Genomic DNA, 25,186 nt, shown 5'->3' with positions numbered 1-25,186 from the left:
GAGCGAGGTCGGCTGGCGTCAATCTGGACAATCTGGCCCTGCTGGAGCCTTGCTGGCCAAGAGGTGGGGCGGGGCGGGGAGGGGCGTACAAAGCTTGGACTTTATTCTCTGGGCCGTGTTGGAAAGGAGTCGGCAAGGGCTTCTCCAGGGGAGCAGTGTGCTCCCTGTGATCCCAAGTGGGGAGACACGGTAGGAGCGAGATGGCAAGAAGGGGGTGTGTGTGATGGAGGGGCACTGCCAGGCCATGGAAACTGATTGGTCGGGGGTGGTGGGACCTGGCGAGTTGCTGGTAAAGCCATGGAGGTTGGTCCCAGGAGCCCCAGGGGGCCGGGCTGGAGAGGGGAGCCTGAGCTGGGTGCTGTGGACATGGGGCCAGCCCTGTAAGAGCCCTCTCTCTTACTTGAGAGAGGTCATTGGAAGTTTGTGCTCGTTTTCATTTTTAATGTTTGAGACAGTTGAATTTTCAGGAATAGAATTTTTGACTAAGTGACATTATTTCTATCTATCGGACTAACTTTAAACATAACTTCAGGCTGCAAGCATGTAAGAGGGCATTTGACATGAACACAGTGGCTGCCGTGGGTGGGGGCCAGGATCGATCTTCTGTGACAGAGGAGGAAACCGAGGTCCCGAGAGGACAAGTAGCTCGGTCCAGGTTACACGGGTGCCAAGAGGCAGAGCTGGGATTCAAACCCAGGCCCTGGCCCCAGACTCAGCACTGTTAATAAACCCCAAGCACTGTGCCCTGTGGCCCCTTCAGTGTTTTTGGAAAGATACCCACCAAAGTCTGTCGGTGAAAAGAATGGACATTGTGGTTTTGTGTTCTGAAGATGTACGCACGCCTAGAAAAGAAATCAACATAAAAGGACCCAGGCCTTTCGTGACAACCTCCAAGCTGGATCATGGGCGCTGCTTTTTCTTCTTTGTGCTTTTCTATGCCATCGCTTTGTAAATAGTGAGAAAGTATTATTTCTATTCTTTGATAATTGAATGGGAAGTCTCTGCTCCCAGCCGTGAGGAGGGTAAAGGAGAATTTGGGGGAGTGATCGTATAGCCACAACGCTGGCTTCATTTCCGGCTGGACATCGGAGAAGCGACCAACCAGATGCAGCGGCTGTAACTCACCCAACGCGTGGAATTGTGGAACTAGAAAGGAGGTCACCCCCACGTGGTCGAGGACCCGTGTCTCTGGACAGACCCCCAGCTGGTGGGGGTGGGGGGGGTCTTCCCTCTGCGCTTTGGGGTTTCGAGTGACTGTGGGCATTTGGGGAATGATGCCTGGCTGGCAGCTGGCTTTCTGGGACTGGGACCGAAGTAGGGGTGTGCGAGGGGCTGGCCTCCAGGGATAAGAAAGGGACCCAGCCAGAAGGTCCCCTGCTCTGGTCCCAGCTGCATGGAGAGGGGTCCCCGCAGAGGGAAGCTCTGTCTTCAGGAGGGGAGGTGGATGTGAGAGCAGAAGGCAGACTCCTGCCACCGCCACCCAGGGGAGGGGGCCACCAGCCACTTCTGCTCCGTGACGCTCTATGAAATTCTTAAAACGGTTGTGTTTTTTTCTTTCTTTGACCAGAGACCACCTGGGAGCGTCCCAGCAGTTCTCCTGGGCTTCCAGCCAGCCCTGGCCCTCACAGGAGCTCTCTGCCTCCAACAGGTACTGTCCACGCACCACCTCAGGCGTCAGGGGAGGGGGGCACACATACCTTCATGGGAGAGGCCGAGACTCTGGATTCCGGCTCTGAACCCAGCCCGGAAAGCTAATGGGCCAGACCCGGGGAGGGGTCTAGAGGGCTTGTAGGCCCCACAGCCTGTGGCCCTGTGGGATGGCATGGCCCTGGCCGTGCCAGCAGCAGCTGTGGTCTATCTCAGTCTTTCTCAGATGCTGGGGCGGGGGGGAGGGGGAAGTGCAGCTGGGGGAGGGGGTGAGGCGTTAGAACTCTTACCTGTCTGCCAAACCGGGGTCAGGCTCCCAAAGTCATCAAGGAGCAGAAGTTAAAGGAGGCACTTGTTTAGAGGGCACCTTTCAAACAGAATGTCTAGAAAGCAAATGGATTCCTTGCAAGGAGATGAGTTCTCTGTCTGTCTAGGTAATCAAGCAGAGGTGGCCGAGGGAGACATTCCTATAACAGGTGGTTTTTCCTTAGGAGACATGTCACTCCAGGGCCCCAGGAGGCAGGTTGCAGGACACTCCCATGGGGAGAACAGCTTCTGATTTCCTGTGGTTTAGGCATTATTTTAAATGTCACCTCCTCCGAGAAGCCTTCCCTGACCCCTCCATTTAGAGTCCTTACCCATCACTCTGGATCCCTTCCTCCTGCGGTTTCATTGTCCCCAGAGTCGTCCTCCCTCCCTGTTGGCTGTCACTCTCCCACCCAGATCATAAGCCCCCTGAGGTGGGGACTCTGTCTCACTTTTTCTTTTGTGGAATCCTCTGTCGCCAAGCAGAGCCTGGCCTCAGCAGCATTGGGTAAATTCACAAATGTCTCCAGAGCCCTTGTGGTCCTGGTTGTGGTTGCAGCATGGAATTTCAACATGGAATGGCTTTGACAGTGTGGCAGAGATTGTAGCCTGGGGCTCTAGGGGGTGGCGGGAGAAGCCACAGTGACGTCCTCCACTCACCTGGAAGGGAGGGGACACAAGAGCCTCGCACCCTTCTTGGAACACAAGTAACTTCAAGCGTCACAGGGAGCCGGAGGCAGAGCTGGGACAGCGAGACTCGTAAACCCTGGATCGGGGAAGGGCTGTGCAGGCCCCCCCTTTCCTAGTGGGGGACCTTGAGATATTATCCACCATTGAGAAATCAAAGTGGGATCAAAGTACATTACCTAGGGGTATGGAGGTTGCCAACAGAAGCACCCAAAACCGGAGTGATGGCAAAATAGACCCGGAGAATCAACTTAAGCACAGACAGGTGTTTGGACTGGTGGGTAGTTCCCGGGGGAGAGTTCTTCTAGGATTTGTGTGTGCGCGAACGCACTTGTGTGTGTTATACACATTTTTTTAACATAAAAAAGGCCCCCTGGGGAGCAGGGAAATGAGGCATTTCCTCCTGATTTCCTATGGGGCAGTGAGTGCTCCATTCTCGGACCAGATCCCCAGAAATGGGGCCGCTCAGCCTTCCGAGCTGTCATGGGAGAGGCCACATTTCTGGGCACGCTGCCTTGTCTTTTGTTGCTGTTCTTGTGCTTTTTGAACAATGGAAATGCTCGTGTGAATGACGAGAGGTGTGGCCCTCTATCCTGGCTGGCTCCAGGCCACCCAGGCACTAGACAGAAAACCCAGCTGTCTTTTCCGGCCAGAGGGGCCCACGGAGCAGGACCAGCTGTGACACGGTCAGGGGGAGGCTTGGGCACGTGAGGTGACGGGCGGGAACTGCCCAGCCTGCCGCCCTATATGGCCTGCTATACGGGGCTGCTCGGGGAACTGGCCCTCTGTGTCAGTGGGGTCCCCTCTCCAAAGCCTGCTGTCCCTGGCACCATCCCCAGCGGCAGCCCCTCCCCCCTCTGCTTTTGGGAGCCACCCCCAGGAGAAGGACTGGGAGGAGCTGGCTCAGGCCACGGGGACAGATGCCCGCCTTCTCGACCAGCACAAGGGGCCAGGGCCACTCATGCGTCCATCCTTGTGTGTGTGTGTGTTCGCATCCTGTGCACATCCTTGTCAGCTTCCCTGGCCCTGGCATGGTGCTTCTCAGCTCAGGGGTGATTTTGCCCACCTGGGGATGTTTTTGGCTATGACTGTGGTGGGGGAGGTGCCACAGGAATCTGGTAGGTAGAGGCCAAGGATGCTGTAAATATCCTACAGGGCTCAGGACAGCACAGCCCCACCGCGTGGAGCTATGCAACCCAAGTGTCAGCAGTGCCAGGGTTTAGGCGCTCTGTTCTAGGGGGACCTGGGACCCTAGCTCAGCACTATTCAGGGCCTGGCTGATGGACCACAGACCACGGCAAGGAGAAGCAGCAGCAAGTTATGCAGGACCCCAGCTCCTTGATTCCAAGACCCATATTGATATCTTTGTTTTGTTTTGATTTTTTTTTTATTTTTTTATAGGGCCGCACCTGTGGCATATGGAGGTTCCCAGGCTAGGGGTCAAATTGAAGCTGCAGCTGCTGGCCTACACCACAGCCACGCAGGATCCGAGCCCCGTTTGTGACCTACACCACAGCTCACGGCGCCGCCAGATCCTTAACCCACTGGGTGAGGCCAGGGATGGAACCTGCAACCTCATGGTCCCTACCTGGCTTCATTTCCACTGCACCACAGCAGGAACTCCCCATGTTAATATCTTGAATGAAACCCGAGTTCCCGTTGTGGCTCGGCAGTAATGAACCCGACTGGTATCTATGAGGATGCAGGTTCAATCCCTGGCCCTGCTCAGTGGGTTGAAGATCTGGTGTTGCTGTGAGCTGCGGTGTAGGTGGCAGATGTGGCTGGGATCTGGCACGGCTGTGGCTGTGGTGCAGGTCAGCGGCTGCAGCTCCAGTTGGACCCTCGCCTGGGAGCCTCCGTGTGCTGCACGTGTGGCCCTGAGCCGTCATTGTCGTCTTGAAAGGAGGTGTTTCCTGGTCTCGTTGGAAGCATCGTTTTCTCTTTCTCAGCAGGACTTCAAACAGGGCGCCTCTAACAATCAGTAACACCTTAGATTTGTGAAACCACAACTCGTCAGACCGGGCCCTGGGGCACAGCCCTCCGCCTTGCCTCACTTTGCCCGTGTGTAAACTGGGGCCTGGAGGAAGCCCCAGGCTGGGGTCCCGTCCAGCCCTCTGCGATCTGTGCTGTGTGGAGCCCTCTACCCCAGGCACAAACACGCACGTCAGCCCTCCATCCACCCTCCGGGATGGAAGCGGAGAGAAGCCGCCCATGAGGCTGGAGCAGGATCCATGATATTCTGACGTCTTCTTTACTGTTTTTGTTTTGTTTTGTTTTTGTCTTTTTGCCTTTTCTAGGGCCACTTCCTGCAGCACATAGAGGTTCCCAGGCTAGGGGATCTAATCAGAGCTGTAGCCACCGGCCTACGCCACAGCCACAGCAATGTGGGATCCGAGCCGCGTCTGTGACCTACACCACAGCTCACGGCAACACTGGATCCTTAACCCACTGAGCAAGGCCAGGGATTGAACCCGCACCCTCATGGTTCCTAGTCAGATTTGTTAAAACTGTGCCACGACAGGAACTCCTTTGGTTTTTTTTTTTTCCCCCCTCGTCTTTTTAGGGCCACGCTCTTGGCATATGGAGGTTCCCAGGCTTAGAGTTGAATTGGAGCTGCAGTCACTGGCCTACGCCACTGCCACTGCCACGCCAGATCCGAGCCACATCTGCCACCTACACTGCAGCTCACAGCAACACTGGATCCTTAACCCATTGAGCGAGGCCAGGGATCAAACCTGCGTCCGCATGGATACTAGTCAGATTTGTTTCCGCTGATCCACAACAGGAACTCCTCTTTCCTGGTTTTTGAACTGAGCCTTCTGTCTAGAGAGTAGAATAGCCTTGCTGGTATTTCTCCTTAGAGGGGGACACTGGGATTTTTCCCGCCGTTCCTTCCTTCGGTTTTATAAGCAGCTTTCAGGAGATTGCATTTTGTTGTGGGGAGAGAAATCAACTTGAAGATGCAAGGTTGCTTCAGAAGCTGACCGTGCCCATCCTCACACTCCTAGGGTGGTGGGCGCCTCGCTTAGAGACCCTCAGGGCCCTGGATCTCAGCCCCTTTTGTTCTGCCCCTGCTTCTGCAGAGCAACCGTGATGGAGTTGCAAGCCTTTTCATTCCCAAAGTAGGCCGTGTTGTCCTCGGTACAGGGGATGCAGCCACAGACAAGCCAGACCTGCGTGGTCCCTGCTCCAGGGACGCTAATTCTAGCAGGAGCGTTGGGCAGACAAGCAGACAGGAGTACGTCACGTGTTCTGTGCTTGGACAGCAGGGCAGAGTGTGTGGCTGCGGCCTCAGTGAGGAAGTGCCGTGTAGGTCAAGCTTTAAAGACAGCGAGAAGACGGTATGTGTGTGAGGTGGTGGTGGAGTGTTCTCAGCCTGGGAGCAGCGAGTGCAAAGGTCCTGGGGCAGGAGTGACCTTGGCATGGTTGAGGGCAGAATGCAGACCAGTGTGGCCGGGGTAGGGGGTGGGGGTGGTGGGCACTGAGGGAAGGAGGGTCGGCAGGGACCAGAGGAAGGTGGTGTTGGGATTCCATTCCGAGGGTGGCGGTTGGGAGGGGGTAAGAGGGAAATGCAGCGGCAATGTCTTGGCTGACAGCAAAGATGCCTTTCTTGAAGCAGCCAGGCGGCTCTGGGTTAGCAGTGGGGCTGGGGGTAGGTGCCTGCAACGTGGGCTGGGGCTGGGGGGCAAGAAGATCATGGAGGAACATAGAACTGCAGTTATGGACCAAAAGCACCCCATGTAGTCGTTCCTGGAGATCGCAGAAAAACAGGCAACATGTGGGCCAGGTTACCAGCCGCGGTGAGAGACCTGCAAACACACCCTGGCCCCCCCCGCCCCCGCCCCCTGGATTCCGTGCTTTGAATATTAGGGGCGGCTTTGAGTCAGCGCCGGGCCCGGGGCTCTCCCTCCATGGCTTCCTTTAATAGCACAGTGGGAGCTGTGTTGGTTCGGTAACCGTATTGGAGGCATTTCGTGCCAGGCTTTCTGAGTGTGGTCCCCGTAAGTACAGTTGAAACCCAGACAGAACAGTCTGTTCTGTAGCTGCTGCATGTAGGCACAATCCGGCCTTTGGGCCGGTTTAGCAGGCAGTCTAGCAGGAGCGGTCTGTGTAGAGAGGATGGTCGCAGGCCGGTGGAAAGAAACGATGAATGAAAAACGAGCTTCGGGAGTTTCGCGTTTGAGTTACGAGGTGGGGTGGGGTCACGTCTCGGACAGGCCAGGGCTGTCCCTTAGAACTTTCTGTGCTAACAGAACCATGCTGTATCTGCATCATCCAGCGGGGTAGCCACTGGCCACGTGTGGTGCCTGGGTCCTTGCAATGCGTCTAATGTGCCTGAAGAATGAAGTTTTAAACCTGTGGAGCGTCATACTTTTCAAATTTTGGAATAACTTCAGGTTTACCAAAAAAAAAAAAAAAAAAAGTAGCAACAGTGCAAGGAGCTCTTGTCCACCCTTTTCTCCATTTCTCCCATTGTTCGCCTCTTACATCATGACGGTACATTTGTTAAAACTAAGAAATTAATGACGAATGTATTATTCGCTCAATTAGATTTCATTTAGTTTCACCCATTTTCCTGGTATTGTCCTTCTGGTCTAGGGTCCAATCCTGGGTATTAACCTGCATTTAGATTTTATTGAGATTTTACTTGTTAGGTTTTGTTTGTTTGTTTGTTTTGTATTTTAGGGCTGCACCAGTGGCATATGGAAGTTCCCAGGCTAGGGGTCAAATCGGAGCTACGGCTGCCGGCCTACACCACAGCCACAGCCACGCCAGTTCCTTAACCCACTGAGCAAGGCCAGGGATTGAACCCTCATCCTCATGGATACTAGTCAGGTTTGTAACCCGCTGAGCCACAACGGTTACTCTCTACTTGTTAAGAGTTTGAGTAGCCGTCGGTGGCTGACGGCTGGCCCATCTGACCAGGCAGAGCTCCTTTGGAGGGAATGCCTTCTGAGCTTCTGGGCCTGGGATGTGCGTTGCCCTTGCGTTTGTGTCTCCCTTCGGGATGGAGGAAATTGTCTCTTCCTGAGTTGCCCCAGGAGAGGACACCTGGATTCAGAGCCTGGCTCTGTCCGGCCGGGAACTCGACTCCACGGAGGGATCACGCGTGGATAAGCCGCTGCCTCCAGCAGCCCCACGGAAGCCAGATCACAGGAGGGTGAGCGAGTCCTGTCGTTGGTCAGGGTGGATCTGCCTTGGAGTCTGGAGTCTGCGCAGACAGACGGCGGCACTTGCCCGGAGTGGAGGCCCCCGGGGGAGCGGCCCCAGGGCCTCACCCACAATGCACTTGCTCCTTCAGATCAGGGAGCCCTGAGCGGCTGTCCCCTCCTGTGGAGGGAAGCAGAGAGGGGCCCTCGCTCAGTGCAGGATTAGCAAGCTGCCGGGCCCAGGTGGCCTCCGTGGTCCTTGCTGAGTTCGCCAGGGTACCCCAGGGAGGGCCATGAGGGCTGTGTGTTCCTTTAGAAGCCGTGTTCCTTTGGGCTGAAGCCCCAGGGGACAAAGGCCTGTTTAACCTTTGATGCCCTGAAGAATAGACAGGTTTCCTGCCCTTCCCACCCACAGACGCCTCTGTGATGGTTTCTCTTTGCGGGGAGGACGGTTCTACATCTCAGACAGGGAGGCAGTGGGGACTTGGGCGCAGGGGGCAGAGGGAAATTTGGAGGCCAGAAGGATTTCTGGACCAGAGGCTATAGACGTAAAACCACTCCCCTGAGTGGAGCCAGGCAGGTACCGCACACAGCTGGGGAGAAGTGCAGGATGAAGAGCCTGCTCGCAAGGCCTCCTAGGGGGTGGGACTGGTGGGGCAACGAAGCATCCCACCCTGCCTCCAGGGATGCGGAGCCCAGATCTGGCTCCGGCAGTGTTTGCCTCTGCAGCCCAACCTCAGAGCTGCCTTCCCATCGTCCCAGCCGTGTTTCCCAAAGTGAGTTCCAGGGCACCCCTCCAGCCCCAAATGAGTTCTGTGCTACCTCGCTGTTTGAGATTCCCGGAGCACATTGGTGTGTTTTTAAAGGCTGCCTGCAAACAAAGCAAGTTAAATCTGAGTGAGGGGACATGTGTCCTCCACCCTGTGGTGTGTAACACTCAATGGTGAACACCCTGCAGAAGTGAAACTTGCCTCTCGTGTCATGGAGGTGATTCCACGCGGCCCCATCACATGTCACATGTCGGTGGGAAGAAGGCTTTCCAGAACACGGGCCCCGGGGCTCCCAGGCTTCTCGGCCTTGAGAAAGGAAGCTACTTGTTGATTCCAGAGAGAGAAGGGCCACGAGGCCAGCACCGCAGGAGGCAGAAGGAAGGTGTCCCCTGTCTGGGACTGACTCTCTTGTTTGGAAGAGCAAGTCTTACCTTTGAAGGTCTGGCCTTTTGGGAGTAGAACCTGGATACGGGGGTTTGGGGGATGGATTGTCTTGGGCGGCGGGTCGGAGCTGGGGCGGCGTGGACCTGTAGGGATGGGGAATGCTGGGCTGTGGACGATGCTGACGTCTCCGTCTCTGGACCGTGCTCTTTATGCTGCTGCTTTTCTGTTCTTGTCCCCCTGCCCCACGGGGAGCTCCTCCTCCATCCTTTCTAGGCCCTTCCTCTCCCTGTGTGTCTCCCCAGCCCTCCCTTTGTCTGTTTGCCTGCCTGCAAGGAGGAAATGACCTGTGTGCAGGTGTGTTTTTATATCCGTTTTTGAAGTTACCAAAATTACTAGATAGAGTTCTCTTCTCCCTTTTTTTAAAAACAGCTGAATTTGGCATTTCAGGTGTTTTTGGTTTGTTTTGCTTTTTTTTCTTGTATCCCCAGCTGAATTCTGGTCCTTGTGGCTCTGAGTAGTCTTTGACCCCATTTTATGGTATTTTTTCCCCCCGGAGGCTGGTCTCGTTTGTTGGGGGGGGGTCTCACCCTCAGCAAGCTGGGGGCCCAGAAGCGTGGACGTGCCCGTCAGGACCATCACGGGTGAGCTGTCACCGTTCAGAGCCCCACTGACGACGTTTCCGGAGGGGCCAGGGCTGTCGGCGTGAAATGCACTTGGACAGGCTGTCGGAGGGACCGGCTGTATGAGGAGAAGAGGGTTGAATGGGAAATTATTTTTTCTCTCCTGGTGATTGTTTTGACATGAGCGGTAATTAGCCAAGAGCTGACAGACCAGAACTGAAGTGAGAACAAGAGGATGGATTAGGGGCAAATGCCACCGCGTTACACGGTTCCTCGCTGCCGTGAGCGTGGGGGCCACCAGCCCGGGGGAGGCTGCAGGCAGGAGGATGGTGCCTTGAGGGCACACTTTTGAGATGCCCTGGAGGGAGAAGGCGGGGGTCACGAGGGCAGCCTCTGCGCTCAAGAAGGTGGGAACAACCTTGGGGGACAGGGGCCCAAGGCCATCAAAACTACTGGCTGGCTCTAAACTAAGGCCTGCCCAGGTAAGAGCTTTCTTTCATTTTCATGATCAGCTGCTCGGTGGGTCTATGTCTTTGTAGATTTTAGGTCCAGGCGATGCTGGCTTTGTAATAACCTGGGAAGTTGGCCAGGTGTTTCTCTATGGTGCCGTCAGGGCCCGTGTGTTTCTTTGCGGAGAGCTGGGACCCCGTCACCCATACAACCCTCTGGGTCTGGTGCCTTTTAGAGGGAGGTCATTTTTCAAAGATTTTACTCCTTTTGGTAAAATGGATCCTTTGAAACCATTTTGATCCTTTGCATCTTATGGATGATTTTGTATTTATTAGCATAGAATTATAAATCATATGCTCTCGCATGAAAAAAAAAAAAAATCTTGGAGTTCCCTTTGTGGCTCAGTGGTTAACGAACCCGACTAGGATCTATGAGGATGCGGGTTCAATCCCTGGCCTCGCTCAGTGGGTTCAGGATCCAGCGTTGCCATGACCTGTGGTGTGGGTTGCAGACACGGCTTGGATCTGGCGTGGCTGTGGCTGTGGTGTAGGCTGGTGGCTACAGCTCTGATTCAACCCCTAGCCTGGGAATCTCCATATGCAGCAGGTGTGGTCCCAAAAAGCAAAAAAAAAAAAAAAAAAAAACCCACACAAGCAAAACAAAACAAAATCTCTCCTATGTTTGCCATGCTTCTGCTTGCTTTCTAATTCCCAATCTAAGCATTTGCATTTTTCTCTCACCTCACGTTAGGGTGATCTGCCTGTTTATTTGCCATCACTTTCCACCCCACCCCCGCCCCCACCCCCACAGAACCAGCCAGCGTTGCTAATGTTAGCCTGTCTCCTGAGTCATTAGCTTCTCTTGCCATGTTTATATCCTATTTTCCTGTTTTCCTCTGATTTATTTTATTGGCTTAAAACTTTTTTTTTCCTAAATTCTTAAGTTGGATGTTTAGTCCATTTATTTTTATTCCCTTGGCTTTGGTAATGACATAATTAAGGCTATGGATTTTCCTCCAGATAGGACTCAAGCCCTACCCCCATGTGTTTTTTTGATGTGTTCTTCCTCCTTCTTTTCAAAATATCATGTAGTGATCATTTTAAATTCCTCTTTGACCTGAGATTATTTAAGAGGGTGTTTCCTTAAATTTCCAAGTGTTTGGGAGTGGCGGGGGAGGGCAGAGGAAGAGGGACCTGGTATACTGGTTTTTTTCATTATTTGTATCTGCTTTTATTGCTTTCTGCTCCAAAGACGTGGCTTGTGTTCTTTGTACCTTTTGCAGTGCATTGGGACTTTATTTGTGGCTTAAATAGACCCAACTTTTTTTTTTTTTTTTTTAAATGTTCCACGGCTTCTTGGCAAAAGATATCATCTCTGCTTATAGGGGATGAGGTTTGATACGTGGCGTTCCATCAGCCTTTTAAATGAAATTGCTGAGATGTTCCGCATCCTGACTTTGGTCCGTGAGTCAGTCCTGCACTGAGAGCCGTGTAGTGAGGTTTCCTCTTGCTGTCTGGAGATCCTCCGACGTTGGTCTGTTACCCGTTTCAGCGCAATGGTCTTTGCCAAGTAAAATTCACCAAGGGTTTATGCCTTCCTTGTGGGCTCCATTCATCACTGGTCTAGTGCTTTTCCTGGCATAGCCGGTGCCAGCCTGAGTAGATTTTCCTTGGCCTCAGCCCCTCCGATGCCCTTGGAATCCCACTCCTCCACCCCCACCCCTTACCTGGCAGACTCCTGGGGGGTGTCAACGGTTGACCAGCCTCCCGAGGGCCCTGAGTGTGGGCCGGGAGTGCGCCTGGCCATGCAGGGTTAATATGTCATTTCTCATTGCTTCTTTAAGCCATTGCTGCGGGGGCCAGCTCTGTGGCCAGTTTTCTGCTGTCCTGGTGTGTCTGTGCCAGTCCTTCTTTCGGGGGTATCAGGCCAACAGGCGGATGGGGAGAAACCCAGCAGCCACAGGAATCTGCTAAGCGCACCTCTGCTTCCAGGTGGCCCGGGATTCTTTCTGCGCCGTTGGTGGAGAATGGAGGGCACCCCCCAGCATGAGAAAGGCTCTCCGTGGGGCCTTCACACCTTTCCGCTTGCCCCGCGATTGGGGAGGTGGTGGCCCCTCCATCACTGCAGGGCGCTCTCAGCAAGAACGTAAGCCGGACGTTGGCTTGTGCGTGTTTTTCTAGGCCGACTTGCAGTGTCTGTGTTGTAGCAAATGCTGCAACCCTGGAGCATGAGGAAGGCGTGCTTTCCTGGTGTCCAGCAGTCATGCAAGCTTGAGGTTCGGGGCCACCTGATCGAGGAACAGAAGGAAGCAGTGGGCTTTCGTCTCTTCGTTCCCCCCCGCCCTTTTCGTGAAGGGCTTTATAACGCACAGATCCCCTTTGCAGTGGGGGCTTGTTGGATTTTCATGCCAGCTGAGTGGGTTTGGAGACTAGGTAGACCTGTCCCCACTGCGCAGATGCAGAAGCTGAGGCTCACGTGACTCTGTCCAGGAGAGGGGGCCGCCGCCCTGGGAACTGGGGATGTGTGGGCTGCAGGCTGCACCTGCGATGTCAGGACCCTGCCTCCGTCCCCCCCTTGAAGGGCAGGGGCATCAGCTCATGCTGGGAGCCTGCGTGATTGTCACAGTGATAGAATTTTAGAGCCTTGAATTTTTGTTAATGAAAGGACAACCTGTGACCAAGGAAGGACATCATATGATCCCCTTGCTATTAATTGGCAAAGCCAACTTTCATGGAAACCAGTAGAGGCACTCCTCTTTCTGTTTTATCCGCATTATACTGGGTGAGTGTGAGAAGGTCCTTAAGGAGAAGTTTGTGGGGGCGGGGGTTGGCAGGAAGTGGCGGGGGAGCACCCGACGGTGTAGAGATTGGACCCTGGAGCAGCATCAGTGACCCCCGCCCATGTGACATTTTCGGTGATGGCTGTTGGGCTGTTACCACCTCACCTTCTCCTGAGCCTCATCTTTTTCTTCTCTGATTCAAAATGAAACTCGGTCCCCCGGGGAAGTCGCTGGTCGGGTGCTGGGGGTTGGCGAGGTGCTCTCCACCCGTGTCCGGCCCTGCAGAGATGGGTGAGATCCTGAGAGGTGGTCCTGGCCCCGCAAGACCCCTCCGAAGCAGGCAAGGAGGTGGGAGATGGGGCGGCAGCCACACGCGGCCGGAGGTGCCCATCTGAGCGGTGTTTCTGTCCCCGCAGTGAATGGATACCACACATCAGGGGCCCCGGCGCACCCTCCCGAGACTGCCCACATGAGTGTCCGAAAATCCACCGGCGATTCCCAGGTAAGGGGTCTCTTCCCCGCTTCCGGGAGGCAGGGGCCGCCGTTTGTGCAGCCCAGGGAGGTGTCTTTAGGATGGGGGCGCCACAGGGGTCCCAGTGGCTACAGCCCAGTTCTGCCCACCGCCCCCGCCCCAGGAGAAAGTGGTTGGTATCTGGGTCCTTGGTGTCTGGCTGGTATCTGGGTCCTTCCAGTGAACTGTGACCGGGGGGCGCGTAGGCGAGTGTGCTTTGTTGGTTTTCGTTAGACGTGGAGGGTGGTTTGGCTGAGGTGACGGGATCCTAACGCCGTTGGGGCCAAGGGTTCCATCCTGCTGTTGGGATTCCTAATACTGCATCCAGATTTCCCATGGCTTTAGGACGAGGGACGAGCCAGGCGGTGTTCTGTTCTGCACCCCTTTCCCGCTCCTGATTTGCCCAGGATGGAATTGAGGAAAAACACCGTATCGCATTTAATAACCTAGCAGAGGGCCAGCTGTGCGGTAGAAGGACAGGGGACGGTTGCTTTAAGATCCCTCAAAGCGGAGTTCCCATCGTGGCGCAGTGGTTAACGAATCCGACTAGGAACCACGAGGTTGCGGGTTCGGTCCCTGCCCTGCTCAGTGGGTTAACGATCCGGCGTTGCCATGAGCTATGGTGTAGGTTGCAGATGCGGCTCGGATCCCACGTTGCTGTGTCTCTGGTGTAGGCTGGCGGCTACAGCTCCGATTGGACCCCTAACCTGGGAACCTCCATATGCCGTGGGAGCGGCCCAAAGAAATAGCAAAAAGACAGGAAAAAAAAAAAAGATCCCCCAAAGCACTTCCTCGCTGGTCCTCTCAGTGACACTTGGCACGCCTGAGGGAGGTGGCAGGATGACCCCTGTTACAGAGGACGTCACGGAGTCTCAGACCAGTTAAGTGACTCGCCCAGGGTGACACGATTACCAGGTAGCCAGACTGGACTTGAGGCCAAGTTCTCGCGGTGGCATTAAGCTGCGTTCGAGGAACTGAGGCCTGGCCTCGTGTGGCCCATCCGTGAATGGTCCTAACCTGCCCTTTCCAGGAGCTCAGAGCCAGGCCCCCATGGAGGTGGTGATGACATTGGCAATGATAGCGTCGTGTGGGCAGCCGCGGTGGGGACTCTGACCCAGTCCCTGAGAGAAAGACCTTGTGGCCTGTGACGACCGTCGGCCCCCATGTGACCTCTGGCTCTAATGCCGGCAAGAGGGTTAATTCTCAAAAACCACTTACGATGTTGTCTTGCGAGGCTGAGTTAAACTCCGGAGGGGAGTTGGGGCGTCTGTGTAGACCCAGGCCTCTTAGCTCCTGCTGGACTTGGGAATGTCCTGGCCTCCTGGTAGAAGGCGGGGTCTGACTCAGGAGGGCCCGGAGGTTCTCGGTTTTAACAGGTGACACTGAAGCTTGCTGCTGCGGGGACTGAGCCTTGGCAGTCAAGGCTGCAGGCGCAGCTGGTGCACATGTGTGTCCCTTCAGCCCCTGCTCCCGGCACCCGGCACAGCCCCACACGGCCTTCTCAGCACAGCCCCTGCCAGGCCGCTGGAAACGGGGCTCATCTGCCGCCTCCGCGCAGAGTGTTTGCTTAAGATGTCAGCCTCAGTTCCGCTGTGGTTTCCCAATAACTAGACAAGCTAGTCCCCGCCGGGCGCCGTCTGGAATGATATTGGAAACAACTCCCCCTTCCTGACTCCCTCATAACAGCCTTCCTTCCCTGAGAGAACGTGGCTCCCCAACCCTGAAGCACTAGGAAGTTGCTACTTAACCATTTAAAACAAAACCTTCTCAGAGTTCCTGTCGTGGCTCAGCAGAAACGAATCTGACTAGGATCTATGAAGACTCAGGTTCAATCCCTGGCCTCGCTCAGTGGGTTAAGGATCTAGTGTTGCCATGAGCTGTGGTGTAGGTTGCAGACGTGGCTCGGATCTGGCGTGTCTGTGGCTGTGGTGTAGGCTGGCAGCTGTAGCTCCGATTCGACCCCTAGCCTGGGAACCTCCATATGCTGCAGGTGCAGCTCTCAAAAGACAATAATAATAGTAATAATTTTTAAAAAATAAAACCAAACCTTCTCAGAAGCCCCTTGGACAGGGTGTGCCATAAGCCTTTGACCTAAGGATTTCCCTTCCCGCATCTCTTCTTGGGGTCCATTCAGGGGTTCTGACCTGTGTGTGAGGCTGTTCACTTAAGTGTTATTTTCACCCCCTGCAACGTTGGACCCAACCTAATTGTCTAACAAGAGAGGATGGGTCCGATGGATTGTGGCATTGAGTATCCATAACCAGAAGGCAGCCATGAAGATGCCTTCTGAAGAAGGTTGGATGATTCAGGACGGTGAGAGTGAAAAGCAGAATGAAACGATATATCCAGCCAGTCTTATGTGGCAAGAGGCAGTCTCTCCACACGTGAAGAAAGGTGACTGGAAGGAAAGTAGACCAGAATGGCAGTGGTGCTTCTGTCTGCATCTAGGACCATGGTTCTCAGTCAGGGGGCGTTGAGCAGTGTTGGGAAGGAGACATCTCGGTTGTCCCAGGTAAGGGGAGTGGGGGTGCTACTGGCATCTAGTCTGTCAGGGGCTGGGCTGTTACACATCCCACAAGGCCCAGGACGGCCCCCACAGCAAGGAATTATCCCATCTGAAAAGATGACTGCGAGTTCCCTAGTGGCTCAGTGGGTTCAGAAGCTGGCATTGTCACTGCCGTGGCTCAGATTGCTGCTGTGGCACGGGTGTGACCCCTGGCCTGGGAACTTGCATATGCTGCAGGCACAGCCTCCCCCCACAAAACCCACCAACAAACAAAAACAAAACAAAAGGAAAGAAAAGATGATTGGTGCTGAGGTGGAGAAACATTTGTCTAAGGTGACTTTTCTTTTCTTTTTTTTTTTTTGGTCTTTTTGCCTTTTCTAGAGCCGCTCCCGCGGCATATGGAGATTCCCAGGCTCGGGGTCCAATCGGAGCTGTAGCCACTGGCCTACACCAGAGCCACAGCAACACAGGATCCGAGCCTCGTCTGCAACCTACACCACAGCTCACGGCAACGCCGCATCCTTAACCCACTGAGCAAGGCCGGGGATCGAACATGCAACCTCATGGTTCCTAGTCGGATTCGTTAACCACTGCGCCACGACGGGAACTCCGACTTTTACTTTCTTTGTACTTTTAAGGATTTAAAAAATTGCCTTAAATGAGCCCATTTTACTTTTGTGGACGGCAGGTGCAGTGAGCCTTATAAAAGAAGGCATTAGAGGCAGGGTACCTGCCTGAGGATGCAGGGGCCGTCGGCCCCGGGGACCCTGGCCGGGCAGCACGTCAGGACGGGTGGAACCCAGGGTCTTTGCGGGGTGATTATTGAGTGCATCTCGTGTCGTCAGAGTAACAAGAGTAGGCAGTGCCAGACGTGGAGAGAGCAGGTTCCCAGTTGCCACTCGTTCCCAGACCCGTAAGGTTCCGTGGTAGCCCTGGAGGCTGTGAAAGGTTTGTGATGTCGCGGAGCTGGCTGCCCGCAGAGGCGCCACAGACCATCCACCGCAGGTTAAGAGGGGTTGGTGTGTGCAGAGAGCGCGCCTGGCCCCAGCGTATATCCAGCAAACTTCAGCATGTATAGTCCTTACTCCCCTTGTTCCAGGCTGTCAGCTCTGATTAATGACAGTGATCAGCTAACATTGAACGAAAGAAAGAATGAGGGAGTGAAGGAATGTGTGAAGGCGTGGCCATTTGAGATGCAGGGTTGGCGTGGGTAAAGCGGGTTGGTCAAACCCCCGTTGTGTTCTTTTTCTGCTACCTGCCCTTCCTTGAGCCAACTCATCAGGAAGGTTAGAATGTTCATGGAGACCGGGAGTGTGTCTGTGCTGTTATGGACGCGACTGATGGCTGGGTGCCCAGCAACCCGGGGCGGGGGGTTTGGGGGAGCAGCAGGAGGAGGGGGGGGGGCGCCTGCCTCTCCTCTGCCCCAGCTCTGGGAGACCTGGAGGGCTGGGCACAGGTGGTGGTGGTGATCTGGCGCCACCCAGTGGAGATTTGCAGGCCTGCAGCCCTGGGGCAGCTGCCTGGGTGCCGGAGACTTGGGACCCATTTGATGGGTGCTGGGGGATCAAATGCCGAGGGTAGTCTTGGTGGCCTTGGCAGAAGCATGTCCTAGCCTGTCCCCTGCCTGCCTGCCTGGGGCTTATGGTGGCGTGAACCCCCTCCGATCCCTGTGCAGCTACCAGGAGGGCAAGGAACCTGAGCCCAGGTCCTTTTTGTCCCTTTCCACTGTTTTAACGTCCGTGAGCCACCACCCCCCTGTCCCAGGAAGGCTGTCTTTAGACTCAGGAGAGAGAAAAGGGAATGGGACCAAGAGCTTGGAAACTTAAGGCACCTGTTGGAAAAGGTAGTTTGAAATATAGAAAGAGGCGAGATTCTGAGAGCTCACTTACTTAACGCCCCCCCCCCCCCCCAGTAAATAGCACATGTCCTATGGAGCATTTACTGCTTTGCCAGGTGCTGAGGCATAGACCAAGGTAGCCCTTGTCTTGATGGAGGTGAATAGCTGGGGCTGGAGAGAGACGTGAGCTAAATGATTATTTCATTTCGGCAGTGATGGGGCTGGAGGGAGTGTGTGCTGTGAGGACCTGCCCAGCTGGTGGTGGAAATGTCGGGTGGCTCCTTTAAGAAGAGCTAAGACTGGAAGGATGAGCAGAGGTTTAGCTTGGTAAAGAGGTGGGAGTAGGGGAACAGTATTCAGGTGGAGGGAATAGCATATGTGGATGCCCAGAGGCAGGAAGGAGAACAGTGATTTCAAAGACGCCATCGAGGCTGAGGGAGGCTGTGGTTGCTAGACTAGCAGGTGTAAGGGGGGCAGAGGAGGAGGCTGGAGGAGTCCTTGATGCTTTTTGTGAGGAACTTGGGTTTTATCCCAACAGTGCTGGGAGCCTCTGAGAGGTTTCATCGTGGATCCTACCTGCTGAAGGTGTGGGGCCCAGATTCTTAAAAGGCAGGGCTGAGAAGACACGCAGAGCAGGGGCTTGCTGAATCAGCTGGGAATGACCCACGGCAACCAGGATTTTTAAAAAGAGGAGAAAACCCCTCTAGAATCGTAGGAAAAGGACATTTTTAAAAACAGTCTTGTGCTATGGACATTTGCAAACATTTATAAAAGCAGAAGAGCTTATATTATAACATAGGACCACGAACCACTCATTTAAGCTCAGTTATTCAGCCAATCTGTTTTATTTGTACTCCTGTTCTCCTCTCCCTAACTCCCCACTGGATTCATTTAAAGCACATTCCCCACATATTATTTTAGCTGTAACTATTTCAGAATGTATGTCCAAGGATGAAGATGTAACCACAATACCATTAGCACACTTAAGAAAACATTAAGGAGTTCCCTTGTGGCACAGTGGGTTAAGGATCTGGCGTTGTCACTGTAGCCGCTCAGGTCACTACAGTGGTGTGAGTTCAGTCCCGGCCTGGGAACTTTCACATGTCATAGGCGTGGCCAAAAAAAACCCAACATTAATTCATTAATATATATGTTAATATATATATATGAAATCCATGTCGAAACTCTTCACTTGTCCCCAGAGTGTCTTTTGTAGCTGCTTTTCTCCCTGATTCAGGTACCAGTCATGTTTCACACACGGATACATCAATTTCTCCTCTTTAGTTTTTTTTTTTTTTCCCCTCCCTCTTTTAAACAGTTTTATGAAGATGTAATTCACATAATGTAGAATTCACCTATTTAAAAACATACAGTGCAGTGTTTTTTAAAAAAATATATTTATTTATTTGGCCATACCTGGGTCATGCGGAAGTTCCCCGGCCAAGGATGGAACCCAAGCCACAGCAATGACACCACCAGGTCCTTAACCCACTGAGCCACCAGGGAACTCCAGCCTAGTAGTTTTTAGTGCAGTCATCCACCATCGAAATCAGTTTCAGAACAGTTTCATCACCCCTACAAGAATCCCCGTAAGCCTCAGGCTGCCACTAACCTGCTTGCCGTCTCTAGGTCTGCCTCTTCTGGACCTTTCACGTACGTGGGTCCTACCGCAGTGACCTTTGTGTGTGTCTGGCTTAGAATACTGTTCAGGGCCCGTTCATGTCCCCGTCTCCACACGTCACTGTCTTTCTGGCCAAACCATGTTCCATCGCAGGGATGTACTATTTCATCTCAATGGCGGCTTTAGTCACTTTTCATCTTGATTGTGTTCCCTGCACGTTTGCCTTTGTGTCTGTGCTTGCGTTGACGCTCTGGGGGAAGGGCCCAGGTCAGGTGTGTGGTCCAGGGACCTGTGTTCCTGGCGCGGCTGTTCCCTTTTGCTTGGGCTCAGGTTGTGCCGCTGGGGGCCTGTTGAGTACTCTTCCTGGTGGCCATCAGGGGACACGCTCCCCGTTCGTCACTGCTTCTGATGTCAGGTTTGAGCTTTTAGTGAATCTGGTGACCACAGAGTTCTCCTTGGCAGGGTCCGTTTTCCCATTTTCATGTGTCTGTAAGCCATGGGGCGATCGAGCCCCAAGTGCAGTCCTGTTTCCTGACAACGTTGTCACTCAAAGCTTTGGGTGTGCCTGATAATGGTGGCCTTGAGTCGCCTTTGACATGGGGGTTTGCCAGTGGTGACTTTCGAATTTCTTTTTTTTTTTTTAATTTGACTTATTTTATATACATACATTCTTGTTTTAAAATATTATTTTCTGGAGTTCCCACTGTGGCATAGTGGGTTAAGAACCCGATGTAGTCTCCATGGGGATGCAGGTTCCATCCCCGGCCTCGCTCAGTGGGTTAAGGATCCGGCTTTGCTGAAAGCTGCAACTCAGGTCCTGCATTGCTGTGGCTGCGGCGTAGGCCAGCAGCTGCAGCTCCGATTTGACCTCTAGCCTGAGAACCTCCATATGCTGCAGGGGCAGCCATTAAAGGAAAAAAGACATTATTTTCTCTCATGGTCTGTATCCCAGGAGACTGGACATAGTTGCCTGTGCTATACAGTAGGACCTTGTTTTCTCCCTTCTAAATAAAGTAGTTTGCATCTATACATGTTTTATTGGCCTTCTTCTGTAAAGAAGCATGGCTCTCCCCCTCCATCTTCTGGAGTGAAACCTTTGAGGTCATTATTTGCAGTCCTGCTCTGAGTAATGGTCCCAGGTTTGGCTGGCGGGAGTGCCTTTGAGCTGGCGTCTGTGTCCCTTCCTCATGTGACATCGTTTGTGGAGTGCTTTCTTACCTCCAGAGGTCCCAGGTCCACCTGGCATTTGGAACTGCCGTTTCTCCAAGGAGCTTGACGTCTAGCTCAGCACAGGCATGGGCATCCATCCTGCTCAGGGACCCTGTTGAGTCCCTAGTGGAACTTCTGATCGTGGGACAACAAAGACCCAGAATTGACCCTCCTCTTTAGGGTTGTGGGCTCTTGGGACCAAGGTGATACTTTCAGCTGGCAACTCCTAGTTTTCCGGACCAGCACCATCCTAGGGCTGGGGTGAGCTGCTGAGACCCTCTGGGCTTGGTGGTCCTTGGGAGGATGTTTTCTTGTGGGCAAAGGGAAGACATAAAAAGGCAACCCAGAGTGTGATTGGACGCCAAAACACCCTCCCCGCTCTTGGGGTCGGGAGGGTGACAACTCATGCAGGTGGCTGAGCACGCCCAGTCCACACCTCACGTGTCTAGGACGTGATGCGTGAGACCTGGGGGATTCGGAATAAGATGTCATGTTCTGAATCCTCGGTGTCAGGAGGTGGTGGCCTGCCATCTGCCTTAACTCTCTGCTCCCGGGTAGATGCTGCAGGTTAAGGCAGCAAGCAGCCCGCAGAACCGCTCACCAGCAGAGGGCAGCTGAGGGGTTAACGCCCCCACCCCCGGCGGGGAGAAGCGGCAGCCCCGGTTTGGAGCCGTTTCTTCTCTAATTCGCCTTCGAGCCTGGACACAGGCGGCCGCTGCCCGGCCAGTCCCAGAATATGGTGACTGAGGGGTTAAGGAGCATCCCTGAACTTCACCGTCTCCGCGGAGCTTCTAACCAGCCCCTCCTCCTTCGGGGAACCCAAATAAAAGAGGATGTCTAACATGGAGAACAGCTTTGACGATGTTTCTCGCCTCTCTCCCCAGAACCTGGGATCCTCGTCACCCGGCAAGAGGCAGAACAAGGAAAACACCATCACGGTAAGCGGCTCCGGGGGAGCGCGCGCGGGTCGGGCGCCAGGCAGGGGCTCTGGTCCACGGCGGCGGGGCTGTTGCCATGGCAATGCGGACCGTGGAGGGGAAGCGATGCCCAGCCTGGAATCTGGGAAGTTCCAAAGCGTGGATGTAGCCCAAGTTTTTTCCCCACTGTCCTTCTTCTGTTGTTTTCTTATCTCATTTTTCTCTCCGGGCAGGTGAGCCGAAGGCTGGGCTTGGAAAGCCACAGAAGCCATTTTTGCAGGGCAGGCAGGGGAAGGTTCGCGTGAAGGAGTGGGTTGGAGGGGGTGGACCGTGCGCTGAGCAAGTGACGTGACGTGTAAATTACAGCCGTGGCAGGGTGGCTTTTGTGCGGGGTAACTTCTAGAAGACATCGAAGTTAAAAGCAAGAGGAAGCGCCCTAAGAATAGAGTTCCTGGGAGTTCCAGATGGGGAAGCAGGCAGCCTCTACCTAGAGGGGCCAGGCAGCCTCCCAAGGCTCTTCCAGAAAGCCTGCTGAGGGAGTTCCCTGGTGGTCTAATGGTTAGGATTTGGTGCTTTCATCTCTGGCTCAAGCTCAATCCCCAGTCTGGGAATCGAGGTCCCACAATGTGCTGCCCACCACCCCCATAGATGAAAGCAGGAGAGAGTGCCTTTCCCGGGCTCATGCAGGCTGCACATCCTGCTTTGGAGGGGGGAAAAAAAAAGGTGATAGGCAAACAATGACAACAACAATCATCCTTGTGGCCACTGTATGTGCATTTATTATGCACAGTAGGGCCTTTTTTTTTTTTTTTTTGGCCATACCCACGGTGTATGGAGGCTCCCAGGCTAGGGGTTGAATCGGAGCTGCAGCTGCCGGCCGGCACCACAGCCACAGCAATGCCAGATCCAAGCCGTGTCTGTGACCTACACTGCAGCTCACAGCAACACCAGATCCTTAACCCACTGATCGAGGCCAGGGATCGAACCGGCAACCTCAGGGATCCCAGTTGGGTTTGCTACTGCTGAGCCACAAGGGGACCTCCCACAGGAGGGTTCTCAGTGCCCGTTTCATTCTCCGCTCACTGCATCAGGGGCAGGCGATAGGACCGAGGTGCTGTGGTGACTGCACTGCCTCTGAAGCCAGGGTGTCGGGCACAGCCCCTCCCTGAAGGGCAGTGCTCCTGGGCACGTTTCTGCGCTTGTCTGTGTCTCTGTGTCCACGTCTGTGCAGCGGGGAGGCGGTGGGTGGGTGTGCCTTAGGAACGGTGTGAGGGCTAAGCGAGTCCACGCGTGGAAATCACAGAACAGCCTGGCACAGAGTAAGCACTCAGTTCACACTCTGGTCACCCTGTTTACAGATGCAGAAACTGAGGCCCGCAGGACCTCGCCCAAGGTCACCTGGCTCTAAGCTTCGGGATTTGAGGCCTGTGCTCCTAACTGCCAGCTGTGCCCCCGTGGAAGTGGTGGCATGGGCCTGAGGGTGGGACACCTGGACCAGTGGCGGCTTCCTGGTTACTGAAGCTGGTGGGCAGGGTGTGGGCAGGCCCTGGAGCAGAGCTCCTAAGGGTTCTGCCTCCACAATGAACCTCAGCCAGGGCACAGCCCGAGCTCCTAGAGTTCCCTGAAGTAGGGAGAGAGAGGGAAAAGCAAGTGTGAGAGGGAGCAAGCTAGCCTTGTAGAGGAAAAGGAAGAGAAACGACAAGGAGAAGCAGAGGGCTACACCTCCCTTTAGTGATGGGCCCAGCTCGCCAGCTGTGGCCGAGTCACCTGCTCTGGGCTGCCTTTCAGCCCCAGCGTGGGCTGGGCGTGGACGTGGCCCTGGGTCTCCTGGCAACACAGCTGGTCCATCCCTGCCTCCCTGACTTCTGCCTCCTTCCTGCTGCCCTAACGCCATGCTTCTCACCTGGGAACCTGCAGCCTTGAGTGGGCATCTGAAGTCTTGGGGCACTTGGTTAAAATTCACGTTCCTCGGTGGAATCCTGGACCTACAGTTGGTCTTTCTGGGGCCAGTGGGAGACTTTGCACTGTCACCAACAGCCTCCCAGAGGTTTTAAATAAACCCTCAAGACCTGGGGGCTTTTTTGCTGGGGAATCTGAGGAGGGGAGGACTGGCCAAAGGGCGCAGAGTGAGTATGATCAGAGCCCTGAACTTAAACCTGGGTCTGAACCTGAGTCTGCTGCTGCCAGCCCAGGTGCCCCCCCCCCCCCATCTCCGCCCTGGAAATGGGCCTCCTTGCCAGCCGGTGGGGCTGAACACTGCTGGACTGCTGCTCTTTCCCTTCCATGGAGCACTCGCTCTCCCCGTGCAGCCCCTTCCCCTGAGTCCTGGTCCTCTAGGGCTCGTGGTTTTCCCAGGAGGAGACGATGCATGGGGGCAGGGGGCAGGGGGTGGGCAAGGCTGGGGCCCAGATGCCCCTCTCCCTGGCCTGTGGGGATGCAGCAGGCAAATGCTCATGCCATCTGACCCAGCGAACAGAACTTTGCCGGCCTGGGTAGCAATGGCTGGTGCATCCAGGCATCCAGGTCCAGCTCACAGAAGCAAGGACTGGGCCTGATTCTGCTGCTCAGCTCCCCTACCCAGGCCTGGAACAAGCTCTGAAAAGGCAGGCACGTGGGCTACTTGACAGCAGCAGAGCCTCGGGCAGGGCTGGCAGTGAGTGGGCTGCTTGATTGGGAGTGACGGGCGCTAATGGCAGTTCACAGCCCTCGGCACAAACAGGATGTGTCAGAATCTAGAGCATTCGGAAAAGATGACAGGCAAGCCACTCAGCCACACTCCTGTCCTAGAAAGAGGAGTCTGGGGATGTGCGGGGCCCGGGTGGGAGCTTGGGGGCTGAATGTGCGTGCTTGGGGGGCATTTCTATTCTGCTTCCACAGGTCCCAGCTTGGGCTTTAACCTCTGCCTCCCAGCTTAGCTCCCCCCCAGGGGGAAAGTCAGGGCCCGCTTGGCTGTGAAAGCACCTTCTCTTCTGTGCTGCAGGCGGCTGTCAGAGAGGAAGGCACGTAGCTGCAGTCTCTGCCTCCAGGGAGGCCTCCGGGCTGGGCCAGGGCTTGCTCAGGGCCACCTGGAGGCAAGCCCCTTGGGTGGGTTGCACTTGTGTTCAGTGGCTCTTGGGCCATGGCCAGGTGACTTAATGGTGACTGGAGCCCCCCTGAGGCCCCCCAAAAGAGTTTCCGGGGGCAGCTCATGGTCTGGCTGCCTCTGTGCAGGCTGGTCTTGGCAGAGTCTCAGCCGCTCAGTGAGGGGCAGAGGGGTTGTTACTCCGTTTCCTGGGGGCTGGAGAGAGCAGAGTTGGAGCCAGAGTGCAGACCCTGCTGGTGGGGGATGGTGATCTCAGGGGGCAGGAGTGGGAGGGGCCCCTGGAACTCCCCCCGAATAGTTCAGCGTGGGAGGCATCACCCCTCCTTACTTGAGCCCCTGCCTTGGGTGGGGACGTGGCAGATTTCCACCTAAGCGTGTTAGACGGTAGTGTGATGTAGGTTAAGGGCTGGGTTGCCTGGCTTCTGACCCACAATACCCACAAGCTGTGTGATCTTGCATAAGTTACTTAACCTCTCTGTGCCTCGGTTGCCTTATCTGTAAAATGGGATGACAGTCACCCTTGTCCTAGGCTGTCGTGAGGCGATACGTGTAAAGCGCTTGGGGACATCATTAGCCCTTAAGAGAGTGGCATGTGGTTCCTTAGGATGTGCCCTGTGTTTTCTGGGTGGAGATGGAATCGGGGCTCTTGCGATGCCTGTGGGGCCTCCTGAGGCCCAGACGGGCAGAGGTGACGTTAACCGCCCGGGAAG

General features: G+C 54.8%; 1 protein-coding gene across 5 annotated transcripts in view; it reads left to right on the top strand.

Annotated features, from left to right (window-relative positions):
* GAS7 (growth arrest specific 7) overlaps positions 1-25,186 on the top strand; it is a 219,529-nt gene that overhangs the window by 161,831 nt on the left and 32,512 nt on the right. For all 5 annotated transcript variants that reach the window (XM_047757250.1, XM_047757249.1, XM_047757253.1 and 2 more), the window contains exons 3-5: positions 1,568-1,648; positions 13,210-13,295; positions 21,362-21,415. In XM_047757250.1, the coding sequence (XP_047613206.1) occupies positions 1,568-1,648; positions 13,210-13,295; positions 21,362-21,415 (221 nt within the window). The remainder of the gene's footprint in view (positions 1-1,567; positions 1,649-13,209; positions 13,296-21,361; positions 21,416-25,186) is intronic.

Source organism: Phacochoerus africanus, chromosome 14 (genome assembly GCF_016906955.1).
Source record: "Phacochoerus africanus isolate WHEZ1 chromosome 14, ROS_Pafr_v1, whole genome shotgun sequence".
NCBI classification, from domain to species: domain Eukaryota; kingdom Metazoa; phylum Chordata; class Mammalia; order Artiodactyla; family Suidae; genus Phacochoerus; species Phacochoerus africanus.
This window is presented reverse-complemented; position numbering and strand designations above follow the sequence as displayed.